The sequence below is a fragment of the Narcine bancroftii genome, chromosome 1, assembly GCF_036971445.1.
Source record: "Narcine bancroftii isolate sNarBan1 chromosome 1, sNarBan1.hap1, whole genome shotgun sequence".
Classification (NCBI taxonomy): domain Eukaryota; kingdom Metazoa; phylum Chordata; class Chondrichthyes; order Torpediniformes; family Narcinidae; genus Narcine; species Narcine bancroftii.
This window is the reverse complement of record NC_091469.1, coordinates 239647023-239663369: the sequence shown is the minus strand read 5'-3', so window position 1 is coordinate 239663369 and position 16347 is coordinate 239647023. Positions and strand designations below refer to the sequence as shown.

The following is a 16347-nucleotide window of genomic DNA, read 5'->3' as shown; positions in this document are numbered from 1 at the left end:
TGTCTTAACAGTAATTTCCTTCCATTTCTAGTGGGAGGCAAGAGTTCAACAAGGTGAAAGAGATTTTGAACAAATCTCAAAAACCATTCGCAAGGAAGTAGGAAGATTTGAGGTTGGTGGAAAGATGTTTCTGTAAATTTGTATAAATTATTGTGAGCTGTTTTTGATCTTTTTTCTCTTTCATTTGTAGAAAGAGAGAATAAAGGATTTCAAATCTGTTATAATCAAGTACCTTGAATCTTTAGTACACACTCAGCAACAAGTAAGTTAATAACCTTGGGGGATTCTAATTTCATATTATGAAGTATCTGTTAGCTATGAGCTTGAATTAGATTTTTGGTATATTGATACTTGATTTGTTTATAACCATATAACCATTTACGGAGCAGAAACAGGCCCTTCGAGTCCGTACCGGTTCACTGATTTTGTTATCTTGTTCATTGTTTTAAATTTCTGTAATTGGACCTTGTTTGTCATTTTACAGAAAACGGATTCTATGGAAAATCTGGCCTTCCACTAATGTTGAGCACATTTTGAATTTTTTTTTAATAGCTGTCCAGAAATCAGATGTATATGATATTGTTATACTTGAACAAGTCTTTAAAACTTGCAGTAATATCCAGATAGATTTTTACACATGCTTTTGACGATGGGGGCGAGGGAGAAAGGCAAGGGGAACTGTGAGGACCAGTCATATTTTGTACATCTCTGCTTTAGCATCTATCACTGGGGAGAAAATAGGTTATAAATGGCTTTTTATCATTAGTGTTACTGTCCACCCTCTGAACACAAGCACTTCACGAAGATGAGAACTTCACTTCTTGTGTTATGAAAATACAAGGTTTTGTAGTAATTACATTGGACAACTTTTTTTCCCACAAAAGGTTTGCTTCTTGAAAAAATATTGGAATTATGATAGACAACTTCAAGCCGAGCACGAAGATCATTTCGGATTTCCTGTATCACTTAGGAAGTTGGAGAAACATTAAACGTACCAAATTCAATAAAAGTTGATTTAATCACATAATGCTGACACATTGTGTTAGTTCATTGATGGATTCCAGTTCCCCTGATAGTTTTTCCATGGTCGTAAAGTCCTGGCCCCCCCTTGAAGATCAGAGTGGTCGGCTATGTATGCAGCCAGAAGAGATGGGGGAGATCTTTTTTTTTTAATTTTTGCACCAGTATTTACTCAGCAAACTGGCATAGAGGCAAGGGAAGTGAAGAAAACATTCAGATTAAAGAGGAGAAAGTGTTTGCTGTCTTACAGCAAATAAGGGTGGATAAATTCCAAAATCCTTGCAAGATATTCCCTCGAACCTTGAGGGAGACTCGTGTAGAAATTGCAAGGGCGACAGCATAAATATTTAAAATGTCCTCAGCCGTGGGTGTGGTACTGGAGGATTGACAGGTAGCTTGCGTTGTTCCATTGTTTGAAGAAGGCTCCAAAAGTAACCATGGAAATTGTAGGCTGGTGAGCCTGACATCAGTAGGAGGTAAATTATTGGAAAGTCATCAAAGAGATTGGATAAACAAGTGTTGGGATAGTCAGGAATTGATTAGGGATGGTCAACATGGTTTTGTGCATGATGGAGATTTTAGGAGGTTATCAGTAAACTTGATGAAAGAAAGGATGTGGATGTTGTCTATGTGAACTTTAGTAGGGCCTTTGACAAGTCCTCCATGGGATGTTAGTTGGGAAGATTCAGACGCTTGGTGGTCATAGTGAGCTAGTAAATTGGATTGACATTGGCTTTGTGGGAGAAACTAGAGAGTGATAGTATATGATTGATTCTGGAAATCTGTGATGAGTGGTGTGCCTCAGGGATCGTTGATGGGACCATTATTGTTTGTCATCTATATCAATGATCTGGAAGATCAGTAAGTTTGCAGATGACAAAAGATTGTAGGCATTGTGGAAAGCGAAAAAGATTTTCAAAGCTTGCAGAGGGATCTGAAAAATGGCAGATGAAATTTAATGCAGACAAGTGTGAGGTGTAATATTTTTGGAAGGACAAACCAAGAAAGGACATGCATGGTAAATGGTCGGGCACTGAGGAGTGTGGTCGAACAGACCCATAATTCCCTGAAAGTGCGTCACAGGTACACAGAGTTGCAGAGAGCATTTGCATATTGGCCTTCTTAAAATACTGAGTATAGGAATTAGGATGTTATGGTAAAATTGTATGACATTGATGAGGCCAAATTTGCGGTACAGGTTGAGTCTCCCTTATCCAAAAACTGAAAAGATCCAAAAAACTTTTTTAGCATAGATATGATGTCTCAAATTGAAAAAATTCAAGACCTGACTTGTGGGGTTCTGATGCTCTGTTCACGCCAGTTTGATGACAATAACCTTTTATATTAAAAAAAATCTGTTTCTGGCTGGGAAGGTGCCAAATGGTGCTGGGTCCAAGACTTCATCAGCTACAGCCAGAGTCGGTGACTCCATTTTCAACATCATTACGGTGCCATCCGCATCGAAGAAGTCGCCTCGGGCTCCCGGGCAGAAGCATGAACCATACTTGGGGACTGGAAGCAGTGGGGGGAAGAATGGTCAGGGAGGTGGTCTTGTACATAGTGTTTTTTTTTTGAAAAGTACTAAACATATTTCATGTTAATATTCCACTTGTGACATCATGTCGGCACTCAAAAAGCTGCCGTTGTTCGCTGTTGCTGTTTAACCTGCTGGTGATTCTCTGCTGCTTAGTTCAGTTATTCCAAAATCTGGGGGGAAGAAACCCAAAGACCAAAAAAGTCAGGTCCCAAGCATTTTGGATAAGGGGTGCTTGACCTGTGTTGTGTGCAGTTTTGGTCACCTAATTACAGGAAAGATATCAGTAAGATTGAATGAGTGCAGAGAGGGTTTACTAGGATGTTGATCAGACTTCAGTAACTGAATTACAGGGAAAGGTTAAACGGGTGAAGACTTTATTTGATAGGCATTTAAAATTATGAGGGGTATGGACAGAGTAAATGGAAGTAAACATTTTCCACTGAGATACAAACCAGAGGACATGGTTTAAATGTGAAATGGGGAAATGTTTAGGGGAACTTAATTACATAGAGTGGTGTGTTACAAGCCCAAAGGTCCTCAAAACCCAGCAGCAATAGACATTCACCACAAGTAGTTCAACAAAAATTGTTTTTAATTGTCTTTAAACATGAAAACAGAATCAAACTTTAACTTATCACTATTGACTTAACTAACCTAACCCCCTTCTAATTCTAAGCGCCTGTGTATGTAAATTTAAGAAAAGTTCTTTGATTCACAGTTCAATATCACTTCTCATTCTTCCAAGTTCTCTGGTTGCAGACAATCACTATACATGTTAAATTGTGTGCACAGTATGAAGTTCACCAGTGCTTGAAAGTTAAATGTTTACCGCTCAGGAAGGTTCTTGTAGGTTTGCAGAGATAGATTTGTTGTTCCAGGATTTCCACACCTGAGGTACCACCATTAGTCACCTCAATGTCTTGCTGATGAAACCTGCCCCATCAGGGTTCTCCAGATGATGACCTCTTTCTTTCAGGCTACCAGAGTTCCTTTCTGTTCCACTTATTCCAAGAGAAACATCAGACAGATAGCACTTGCAGCCATCTGCCACGCTGGAGTTTCTGTTTCAGTTCCAACAAGCTCCTCCTTGCTTGTTGCAGCTGTGTCTCTCTCTCAGATTCCAACTGCCAGCCACATGTACCTTCTTACTTGCAAAACCCCCTCCTTCTCCAGCAAAAAATAGGAGTTAGTCTTCTGCTCCCATCTGTTTTTTTAGGTAAACAAACCTCTCAATGACCTCTGAGTGAGCACTTTGCAGAGGTCAAAAGCCTTGCAAAAAAAGTCCAAAACAGACAACCCTACTCCAGTTGTTCTTCCAAGACGATAGTCTGTTCATTTCATGACATTTCATTTAGCACCTACTTTTGAAATGTGCATAGCATTCTTCAGTTTCTGTAAAGTATTTCAAATAAGATCTGTTTTAAAGTGTATGTATGTAACCCTCTGCAATTTTACCAATTTATCTCCCCAAAACATTTCCAAATATTCCATCATGTGGGAGAGTGGAACGAGCTGCCAGCTGAAGTGGTGAATGCAGGATCAATTTTAAAATTTAAGAAGAATTTTGACAAATAAATGGATGGGAGAGGTAGGGGGGGTGGCGCTATGGATTGGATGTAGGTCAGTGGGACTAGGCTGAATAATAGTTTGGCACAGACTAGAAGGACTGAAGGGGCCTGTTTCTGTGCTGCAATGTTCTATGGTTATAAACCTTTCACCATGTTTGTCACTGACTGTACCAAGAGCAGCTGGGAAGAAGCCCAAGCGCAAATGCAGAAAATGAATTTTTAATGAATTAGATTTTATTGTCATGAACAGGTCACAAAATGTGTTGTTTTGTGGCAGCATCAATCACAGTGCAAGCATTCTTATAAACGACAACAATAAATAAAAATAGTGCAAAAAAAGTCAAAGAAAGGCAGTGTCTTTGTTTCATTGATCATTCAGGGACCTGATGTCGCTGAGTGCTTGCATTTGGGCTCCTGTACCATTTTGCTGATGGTAGCAGAGTGAAGAGGGCATGGCCTGGGTGATGAAGGCTCTTAAAGATAGAGGCTGCTCTCTTAAGGCAGTGCCTCTTGTAAATATCTTAGCTGGAGTAAAGACTGTTAACGTGGCCTGCAACATCACAGGCACCAGTCTTTTCTTGTCCTGTAGCTGACAGTGATAGAACCAGGTGTGGCACTTCATGGTTTTGTCTTCTTTGAGGACATTGTCAATCAGCTGGATGTCATGTGGTGCTCTGTCATTGCCAAGAAAATTCTCACATCTTTAAATGCCTTCCAAGCATGCCTGGGCCTCAGACATTTGCATAGCAGCTGCAAATGCTTGGACTGACCAAACCAGCTTGTTTTGTGGGCATTATATGAGTAGACAAACTATAGTAGGAAATCACAAAAATAGGCTGTATCTATATTTTTTAAAAAAAGGATATGATAGGAAATTTTTAAGGTGATATTTCAGATAAGCAGCCCAGATTCTAAAATATATCCTTGTTCAGGAAGCATAATCGTGGTTGTCCAGTGATAGTTAAATGTGTTACACTATATATCTAAATCTGATACCAATCTTTTGAATTATTTTTCAGTTAATAAAATACTGGGAGGCATTCTTGCCAGAAGCCAAAGCAATCGCATGAAATTCCAATGAGGTGAAGCGTGGCCTGTCTCTTGTTTACAACTGGTTCCATACTAGGCACTGACATAATTCCAACATAACCACTATATATGTTTTAAATTGTAACACTGCATTCCAAAAGTGGTTTAAGAAATTCTTCTATTTTGTCAACCAGCTGCATGACCTAATCCACTCAGAACAAACTGGATTGTGGAATGAAATTCTGCAGTAGTTGCTGAATTGAATATGACCGTACAGCTTTTTGTTTTGCAGTGAAGTGCGCATTGTCAGTGCTGGAACTGAGGTTTTGCTGTAATAGCACTTGTTTCATTCTTGAGATCTATAAACTGAATTTTCATATAACTAATTGTAAATTGTGAAACAAATTCACTATTCCTGTATAGAAATCATGAATTTTGATCTTTGTTACTATAATAAAGGGATATACAGTTCACTTATATAGTCCAGTTTTTTTAAACTGCTTTCCCAATATTCAAATTTAAATTGCTTTTAAGATTACGAACACTGTTTAATGTTAAATAGTTTTTTTTCCTGCAGATGTCCAATAAAAAGTCCTTCAGAAGATGATGGTCAATCACTCATTCTATTTTAGGATATTGTTCCAGGAACTGAACTGTATTCCAGTGCAACAGTTTCCCTTTGTTTTTTTCCAAGTCTTGTGCTGACTGAAAAGTGCTCCCATTAGCTTGGCTTAAATCTTTTCACCCATTAATTATATGGAAATACCAACATGGTGGCTCATCACCCTTTTTAGGGCAATTTGGAGATGCCCAATATTTGGGCTTGCCAGCAAAATTCTTCTTGTAACGAATGGATACCTTGATATGAAGCAAGCTGATGCAAGTCTTTTAGTGATAATTTTTTTGGGTTACTGTTCCATTGCCATCTAATGCTGTAAAATATTTTGCAATATTTTGAGCAACTGGATTTTAAAATTAGTGTATTTTTTCAATTTTTGATTCAAAAGTCTGCCGTTAAGAATTGGGGTGTGTTGCGCTCATGCCAAAACAAAATGTGTGAATTTAGAATGCGAAGGTTGTGTAGGTTTAAACCTTTACCCAAAAACAAATCTATCACAAATTCCTTGGTAATTTTCAATAACTAGTCTGTAGAGTGGAAGTGGAGATATTTTAGTTGGGGCTTAGCCTCAGAATAAAAGGGCAGACCTTTAGAATACAGAAGGGAAACTTGCACCAGAGGGCTCTGAATCTGTGGAATTCATTGCCAGAGATGGCTGTGGAAACAGCCATTGTATATATTTAAAGTGGAGACAGATTTTTGAGTAGTCAGGATGTCATGGGAGAAGGTAGAATGGAGTTGAGGAAACTACATCAAATGACAACAGATTTGATGGCCATATGATGTAATTCTATCCTTTATGATATGGTCTAATGTTCAATGCACGACTGGGGTTTAACAAATGCTACTCATTTTACAAGGATATGGGATGCTTCCAATGTCTTTTGCATTAAGAAGAAATGAAATGGTTTGTGGTGTGTCATCTAACTGTCTACCATTACCCCTTTTTCCACTGGCGGCCCAGGATAGGAAGCTGTTTGTGCTGTTTCCACTGGGCCACCTTTAACCAGGACACTGACTGCTTTTCCACTGAACACCCCTCATCCTCAGGGATCAATGAGTCTACCTTTAAATCGAATGGATGGAAGTGTCCTTGTTCCACTGGACCCTTAATTGGTTAATTCCTAGGACAAAGTGCCAGTGAAAAAGGGCCTATTGTTAAGTCGATGGTTGGGGTGAAAATCAGACAATAAATTGTATATTGAGCCTGCAAAATTTAGCTTTTAAATCCTGTGGTTGTGGGGGGAGAGAGAGAGAGAGAGAGAGAGAGAGAATAGAATATTTTTTTAATATTTGGACTTGGAACTACTTTGGATAACTCCTACTCACTCCCCTCCCTCCAACAAAAGGAATAAGCTCACAGTTCAATCACTGCTATTCTGAAGGATAGGAATGTTTTTGTGCCAAGAATTTGTGGTATGTCCCTGTAATTATGTTTAGCTGTTTAACAGTTGTTGCTTTGATTTTGATCCTACTTTGATAGGAGTGGACATCAATTACATCATTGCAATGGATTGTGGGTGATCTGGCCTCAAATCTTTTGTACCAGTTCCCATAATCCTTGATATTTCAGATTTATTGATGTACACATTTTACCTAATCTGCCCTTGGAAGCAGAATTTTAGATGAAATGTCGACACCTCCATTTTAAGTGACCAGCTCTGACCATTGTGTGTGATGATTACAAGCAGAAATCTACCTCTTCAAGTCCCTTTATGCCAGAAATTGGCTGAGTGAATCTCCTTTGGCTTACCTTCAATCTTGGATTCGTGGTTGAGAAAGTGACCAAATTTCTACAGCATTTTTGTGCATTGTAGTTTGGAAGTGCCTTTTAAGTCCAAATCTTAAACGAAACAGGTCATGCAGCTTCCCTAGAAAGTAAAAAGGTCATTTATCTGTAAAAACAATGCTGGAAAAAAAACTGTAGCAATTCTCCAACAACACTCTTTCCTTTCTGGAACTCTGTCTCCAACTTGGGAGATTAGCTTTCCACCATTGTATTTTACAAATACACCAACTCTCACAACATCGACCACACTTCTGCAAGAATTCTATTTGAAAACATTGCTTTCCTTTCACCACCATCAACACAGCCCTGGCCCCCCAGACTCAAATGACAAGTTTCCCCTCATCATCACGAGCCTCCGAAATTTCTGGCACTGACAACGGGATTTCACTACCAGAAACATCTGCACCTCTGACTGGCTGCAGGAGGTACTACATGTGTCCACACCTCCCTCACCACAGTCCAGGACCCCAGGCTTTTCAAAAGAAGCAACACTCGTGAACCCCCAGGACTGATTCACTCTACATGTGGTCCATACTCACATGCTTGAATGGCCTCATGGACTATCCCAAGACCACTCAGATTGGGGAAATTACCCCTGATTTTTTTTTTCCATCTGGGCACTCTCCAGCAACATGCCATTAACATCAACTTCTCTGGTTTCTGGGAGGAGTCACGTGATGGAGTAGTGGCCGGTCGGGAAACTCCAGCCCTCTCCGGAAAAGTTTAAAAAAAAAGAGAAAACGCAAAGGCACAAACACGAAAACTAAAGTGAAAGTAAAGATGGGAAGAAAATGGCAACGAAGAAAGAAAAGTCGAAAGCAACGGGAAAAAGAGAAGACATTGGAAGAAGAAGGTGAAGGCCTTACCTGTCCGAGGAGGCCCGCTGTGGAGAGAGAAGCCCGCTCCCTCAGGTCATTGGAAGTCCCGAGTTCGGGACTACAAAAATGGTTCACAGAGCCAAGCAAGAGTGCGGATGCGCGATGCGCAAGACAAAAAAAAAACTGACGGGAGGGGGGACCAGCTGAGGAGACGATCTCCACAGCTGAGAATGACAGCCACACCACAACAACAAGAGGAAAACACAGAAAATAACGAGAGCAAGAAAGAAGAGAGTAAAAGGAAATCAAAGAAACAACAGATGACCAACCCAGAGGAAGAACACAGAAATGGAAGAAGAAGGGAAGGGCAAGTACATGGATATATTTTTTTAAAGAATACGTGGAATCAATAAAAGAATGGCAATCACAAGAATTTAGTGAAATAAAAAGGAGAATATAAAGTACAGATGAAAAAAATGAATAGATTAGAGATGGTCATGTCAGATATAGGAAAAAGAGTGGACAAGGTGGAAGAACGAGAAACAGCCGTAGAAATGGAAGTAGAGGACTTAAAAGAGAAATTAGAAGAATCTAATAAAAAAGTTAAAGAGACACAAGAGCTGTTAGCTCAGAAGATAGATATAATGGAAAATTATAATAGAAGAAATAATATAAAGATAGTGGGCCTTAAGGAAGATGAAGAAGGCAAGAATATGAGAGAATTTATAAAAGATTGGATCCCCAGGGTCCTAGGAAGACCAGAATTACAGGAAGAAATGGAAATCGAAAGGGCACACGGAACATTAGCCCCTAAACCACAACCACAACAAAAACCAAGATCCATTTTAGTAAAATTCCTAAGATATACAACAAGAGAAAATATATTGGAGAAAGCAATGAAGAAAATAAGAGAAGACAAAAAGCCACTGGAATACAAAGGTCAAAAATTTTTTTTCTATCCAGATATAAGTTTTGAACTCCTGAAGAAGAGGGAGGAGTTTAATACTGCAAAAGCGATATAAATTTATGCTAAAGTACCCAGCGGTACTTAAAATAGTTATTCCAGGGCAGCAAAACAGACTAGTCTTGGATCCGGAGGAAGCATGAAAATTTGCAGAACAACTATAAAACAGACAGAGAGATGAAGACATGTAACGAGAACAAAAATGACCACGAACTATATGTATGTGTGTGTGTGTGTGTATGTATATATGGGTGTACATGTGTGTATGTGTATTTAAAAAATAGAGTATAGGTAAGAATTAATAAGGGAAAGAAAGGGAAGAGTGGAAGTAAGGAGGGAATTAAGAGAGTGACCTTTGTTGTATATGAAAATTAAAATCTTTTGAGGGGGGGCTGGGTGGGGAGGAGTTACGGTCACTGCGAAATCAATTGACGCTTGCGAGTGAATTGGCAAATCCAAATAGAGAGGGGAGATGTGGTTGCCCAACAAGGGATAAAGGGCAACTCAGGAAGGGGAGAGGATAGTGGGGTTAAAGAAATTTTACATAGGAGAATAAGGGAAATGTTTGATGTTTTAGAAATGTTGTCTTATAAAGTGTTCAAAAAAAATCAGAAATGGATAAGAAGGAAAGGTGATGATGAGGAAACGAAAAGGAAAGGTAAACAAAGTATGAAATGGCTATGTTGAACTATATGACTTTAAATATTAATGGAATACATAACCAAATCAAAAGGAAGAAACTGCTAAATTTACTGAAAAAAGAAAAAAATTGATATAGCATTCATGCAAGAAACACACTTAACTGAAGTGGAGCACAAGAAATTAGAGAGATTAGATAGGACATGTAACAGCAGCGTCATATAATTCAAAAGCTAGAGTAGCTATATTAATTAGTAAAAATGTACCAATTAAAATAGAAGAGGAAATAATAGATCCAGCAGGGAGATATGTAATGATAAAATGTCAGATATATTCGGAGTTTTGGAATTTACTCAATGAATATTCACCTAACGAAGAAGATCAAAAATTTATGCAAGATATTTTTTTGAAGATAGCAGACAGGCAAGGGAACATACTAATAGGAGGGGATTTCAACCTTAATTTTTTTCCCAGTTTTATCCATGTTTGAATCAAAATTAACAGAAAGAACAAAGTAACCACATTTATAATTAAATCGATGCAAGAAATGCAACTTTTGGATATATGGAGGAAACAACACCCAAAGGAAAAGAAATATTCATATTATTCGGGTAGACATAAAACATACTCAAGAATAGACCTATTTCTGTTATCAGCTCGCATGCAAGACAGAGTTAGGAAAGCAGAATATAAAGCTAGAATATTATTGGACCACTCACCCCTGATATTGACAATAGAGTTAGAGGACATCCCTCCAAGAATGTATAGATGGAGATTAAACTCCATGCAACTTAAAAGGCAGGATTTTTTAGAGAATTCATTGAACAACAAATTAAAATGTACTTTGAAATAAATACGGAATCAGTGAATGATAAGTTTACACTGGGATGCAATGAAAACGTTCATCAGAGGGCAAATAATAAGTTATGTAACCAAGATGAAGAAGGACTCCAATCAGGAAACAGCAAATATAGAAAAAAGAATTAGCAATGAAGGAAGACACAACTAAAAGAAGAGAATTGGCAGATAAAAAAATAAAATATGAAACACTACAAACATATAAGGTGGAGAAGAACATCATGAAGACAAAACAGAAATATTATGAACTAGGAGAAAAAATGCACAAAATTCTAGCATAGCAGCTTAAGACAGAACAAACTAAGAGAATGGTATTGGCATCAAGGAAAAAAGACAAACAAATCACATATAATCCAACGGAGATTAATGAAAACTTAAGAGAATTCTACAAACAATTATATCAAACTGAAAACAAAGGGAAAGAAGACAAAATAGATGAATTTTTAGCTAAAATTGAACTACCGAAATTACAAACAGAGGTACAAAATAAATTAACAGAACCATGTGAAATAGTAGAAATACAAGAGATAATAAAAAAAACTACCGAATAATAAAACACCAGGAGAGGATGGATTCCCAATAGAATTCTATAAAACATTTAAAGATTTATTAATTCCTCCCCTCCTGGAAGTAATCAACCAGATTGATAAAACACAAAACATACCAGATTAATGCAAAACAGCAATAACTACAGTAATACCAAAGACAGGGAAAGATCCACTCGCACCAGCGTCATATAGACCAATATCTTAACACAGATTATAAGATAATAGCTAAACTATTAGCAAACAGATTAGCCGACTATGTACCAAAACTAGTAAATCTAGATCAAACTGGATTTATTAAAAAAAGATGAACAACAGACAATATTTGTAAATTTATTAACTTAATTCATGCAGTAGAAGGGAATAAAGCTCCAACAGCAGTGGTTGCTTTAGATGCAGAGAAGGCCTTTGACAGAGTAGAATGGAATTATTTATTCAAAGTACTACAAAAATTCAACCTACCAGAGAAGTATATTAATTGGATTAAAGCATTATATAAGGGGCCATTGGCGAAAGTGACAGTAAATGGATATATATCAAAACAATTTAACTTAAGCAGATCAACAAGGCAGGGATGCCCACTATCGCCCTTATTGTTCGCGTTAGCCATAGAACCACCAGCAGAACTGATAAGAACAGAAAATAAAATAAAAGGGATAAAAATAAAAGACAAGGAATATAAAATCAGTTTATTTGCAGATGACGCTATAGTATACTTAACAGAACCAGAAATATCAATAAAAGAATTACATAAGTAATTGGAGGAATATGGAGAAGTGACGGGATACAAGATTATCACAAATAAAAGTGAAGCAATGCAATAAATAATGCTGATTTCTCAAAATTTAAGAAAGAATCACCATTCAGATGGCAAATGCAAGCAATGCGATACCTAGGTATACAAATAAATAAAAACCTCGGCCATCTATATAAACTCAATTATTATCCACTAATGAAAAAATTACAGGACGACTTAGAGCATTGGAAAGACTGACCACTAACACTGATAGGAAGGATAAACTGTATTAAAATGAACATTTTCCCAGGGATACAATACCTATTTCAGGCATTGCCAATACACTTGACAGAGAAATTCTTCAAGGAGTTAAAGAAAATAATAAGGACATTTTTATGGAAAGGGGGGAAACCAAGGATAGCACGAGATAAATTAACAGAATGGTATAAACAAGGAGGCTTACAACTGCCAAACTTTAAAAATTATTAGAGCCACACAAGATACCTATCAGATTTTTATCAAACAAGGGAAAAGCCAGATTGGACTAGATTAGAACTAGATAAAATAGGAGAGAAGATACCCGAACATATATTATATAAATGGGATGAAAAATTGGTACAACGTAGGAATTCCCCAGTATTACATCATCTGCTCAATATTTGGAAGAAGATTCATGTAGAAAGGAATAAAACAAATTACCAACTACCAAAACTAATACTGACGCAAAATCAGCTAATCCTTTTTACAATAGATAACCTTTCCTGTAGAGAATGGGAGAAAAAAGGGATCAAAGAATAGAAATTGCTTTTCGGGAAATAGATTATTATCCTTTGAACAAATGAAGGATAAATATAATATAACTCACGACACAGTGTTGGCATACTACCAACTGAAATCCTACTTGAAGGACAAATTGGGAAGCAGTCTGAGGTTATCAGAGGGAAGTAAATTTGAATATGTGATTTAGAGACACAATGATAATCAAAAAATCTATAACAAACATGTATATTAAACTACAAGAAAAGGAGAATGAGGAAACAAATGGTAAAACAAAACAAAAATGGGAACAAGATCTAAACATAAAGAAGGAAACATGGGAGAAGTTATGCTCAGGAACTATGAGAAATACAATAAATACGAGGTTACGTATGATACAATATAACTGGATACACAGGCGATACATTACACCTCAAAAGTTTAATAAATGGGACCAAACAGTATCTGACAGATGTTTTCGCTGTAAAAAGGAAATGGGAACAAAAACTCATGCAATTTGAACATGTGAAAAAGTGGAAAAGTTTTGGGAAGATCTAAACCAGATATTAAATAAAATCACAAAAATCAATATACCAAAAAAACCCAGAGATCTTCCTCCTAAGTAACATAAAAAACAAAGATTTTGGACTTGATTTGGATGGTGAACAAAAAAGATTTGTTATGATAGCCCTAGCTGTAGCAAAAAAATGTATTATGTCAGCCTGGAAATTAAAAGATAACTTGAGAATACAACAATGGTATATACAAATGAATAAATGTATTCCATTAGAAAAAATAACATATAATTTAAGAAATAATATTACAATATTTGAACAAATTTGGGAGCCATACATGAAACATAATAGAGAAAACCTACCGGGGACATCTACCACCTAAAATGACAGAAGGAGAAGAGAATGAAAAGAACTGACGCAGTGGAATTTCTTCTTTATTTTTATTGAATGACAACATTGTTTGACGGGTTTAATGTATCTTAGATTCTGAATTTTAAATGAATGGGAGGGGAGGTAGGGAGGGTGGGAGGGGAAAAGGGGGGGAGAAAACGACACTATATATTTGAAAAGGAAAATGTATGTATCTTGATCAATGTGGCTTATAGTGTGAAAAATAAAAAATTTTTAAAAAAATTCTGGTTTCTGCCAACCTGCTCTGCTGCGCTGCAATGAGTTTGTACGTTCTCCCTTAGTCAAAGTGGGGGTTTTCCTCAGGGGCTCCAGTTTCCTCCCACCCTTCAAGGCAGACTGGGGCTGTAGGAGAATTTAGTGAAAATTGGATGGCACAGGCTCGTAGGCCAAAATGGCCTGTTACTGTGCGGAATGTCAAAATTTGAATGACTCTTTCCCCCTGCCCCCTTCCCCCCTGCTTGCTGACTTGCCCTCCCTTCCTTCTCCACCACTAACTGGCCTATGGGACCATGCTTTCTCCCCACCCCCCACAACACTCCCATTTTATTCAGATGCCTTCTGATATTTCTCTGAACCTGGAGGAAGGGCTCACACCCGAAATGACAGTTATGTATCTTTTGTACCTGCTCTATACTGCACAAGAGGGTGAAGGGATTAGACAATCAGATAGAAAGCTTCAGTGATGATTAAAAGTGATATGACCAAGAGACCGATCATTAAGCGCCAAGACACACGGAGCCAGTAACACGTTGAAGGTCCAGTATGCAGCTCCAAGACACATGTTGCCTTTACATTTCCCACATTGAAAGTCCAGTATCCAGCTCCAAGACATAATAACCTTTACCTTTCCCACATTGAATGTCCAGTATCCAGATCCAAGACACAAGTCGCCTTTATCTTTACCGCATTGTTGGTCCTGTACACAAAACCAAGACACAAGTAGTCTTTACCTTTCCCACATTGAAAGTCCAGTATCCAGCTCCAAGAGACAAGTAGCCTTTACCTTTCCCACATTGAATGTCTAACATAACATATATAACAATTACAGCACGGAAACAGGCCATTACGCCCTTCTAGTCCGCACCGAACCAAAACACCCCTTTCTAGTCCCACCTCCCTGCACAATGCCCATAACCCTCCATCTTCTTCTCATCCATATACCTGTCCAACCTTTTCTTAAATAATACAATTGACTCCGCCGCCACTATTTCTCCTGGAAGCTCATTCCACATGGCTACCACTCTCTGAGTAAAGAAGTTCCCCCTCATGTTACCTCTAAACCTCTGCCCCTTAATTCTTAACACATGTCCTCTTGTTTTAATCTTTCCTCCTCTTCACAGAAATAGTCTATCCACAATCATTCTGTCTATCCCTTTCATAATATTAAATACTTCTATCAAATTCCCGCTCAACCTTCTATGCTCCAAAGAATAAAGACCTAATCTGTCCAATCTCTCCCTATACTCTAGATGCTTAAACCCAGGTAACATTCTCTACAATCTCTCCACTCTGTTTATATCCTTCCTATAATTAGGCGACCAGAACTGCACACAGAACTCCAAATTAGGCCACACCAACGTCTTATACAATCTCAACATCACCTCCCAACTCCTATATTCCATGCAATGATTGATAAAGGCCAGCATACTAAAAGCCTTCTTCACCACCCTATTCACGTGAGTTTCTACCTTCAGGGAACGATGAACCGTTACTCCTAAATCTTTCTGCTCTTCTGTATTCCTCAATGCTCTTCCATTTACCACGTATGTCCTGTTCTGATTCTTCTTACCAAAATGAAGCACCTCACACTTATCAGCATTAAATTCCATCTGCCATTTTTCAGCCCACTTTTCTAAGCAGCCCAAATCCCTGTGAAATCCTTGAAAACCTTCTTCATTATCCACTATTCCACCTATCTTAGTATCGTCTGCATATTTACTAATCCAATTCACCACCCCATCATCTAGATCATTAATGTATATAACGAACAACAATGGGCCCAATACAGATCCTTGAGGCACACCATTGGTCACCGGCCTCCAACCTGACAGACAATTATCCACTACCACTCTCTGGCCTCTCCCTTTCAGCCAATGTTCAATCCATTTGACTATCTTAAAATTTATACCCAAAGACTGCACTTTCCTAACTAACCTTCCATGTGGTACCTTATCGAAGGCCTTACTGAAGTCCATATAGACAACATCCACTGCGCTACCATCATCCACATTCCTAGTCACCTCTTCAAAAAATTCAATCAGATTGGTCAAACTTGACCTTCCTCCCACAAATCCATGTTGAGTGCTCCTGATCAGACCCTGTCTATCCAGATGTTTATAAGTACTATCTCTAAGAATTTTCTCCATTAATTTACCTAACACAGACGTCAAACTTACAGGCCGATAGTTGCCAGGCTTTCTCCTTGAACCCTTTTTAAATAACGGAACCACATGCGCAATGCGCCAATCCTCCGGCACTATCCCCATATCTAATGACATTTGGAAAATTACCGCCAGAGCCTCTGCTATTTCCTCCTTCACTTC

The 16347-nt window shown here is 38.0% G+C and overlaps 1 protein-coding gene across 1 annotated transcript in view; it reads left to right on the top strand.

Annotated features, from left to right (window-relative positions):
• snx2 (sorting nexin 2) overlaps positions 1-5627 on the top strand; it is a 51212-nt gene extending 45585 nt beyond the window's left edge. The window contains exons 13-15 of the mRNA XM_069893537.1: positions 32-112; positions 191-262; positions 5145-5627. Coding sequence (XP_069749638.1) covers positions 32-112; positions 191-262; positions 5145-5195 — 204 coding nt within the window. The 3' untranslated portion in view covers positions 5196-5627. The remainder of the gene's footprint in view (positions 1-31; positions 113-190; positions 263-5144) is intronic.
• The last annotated feature ends 10720 nt before the right edge of the window (positions 5628-16347 follow it).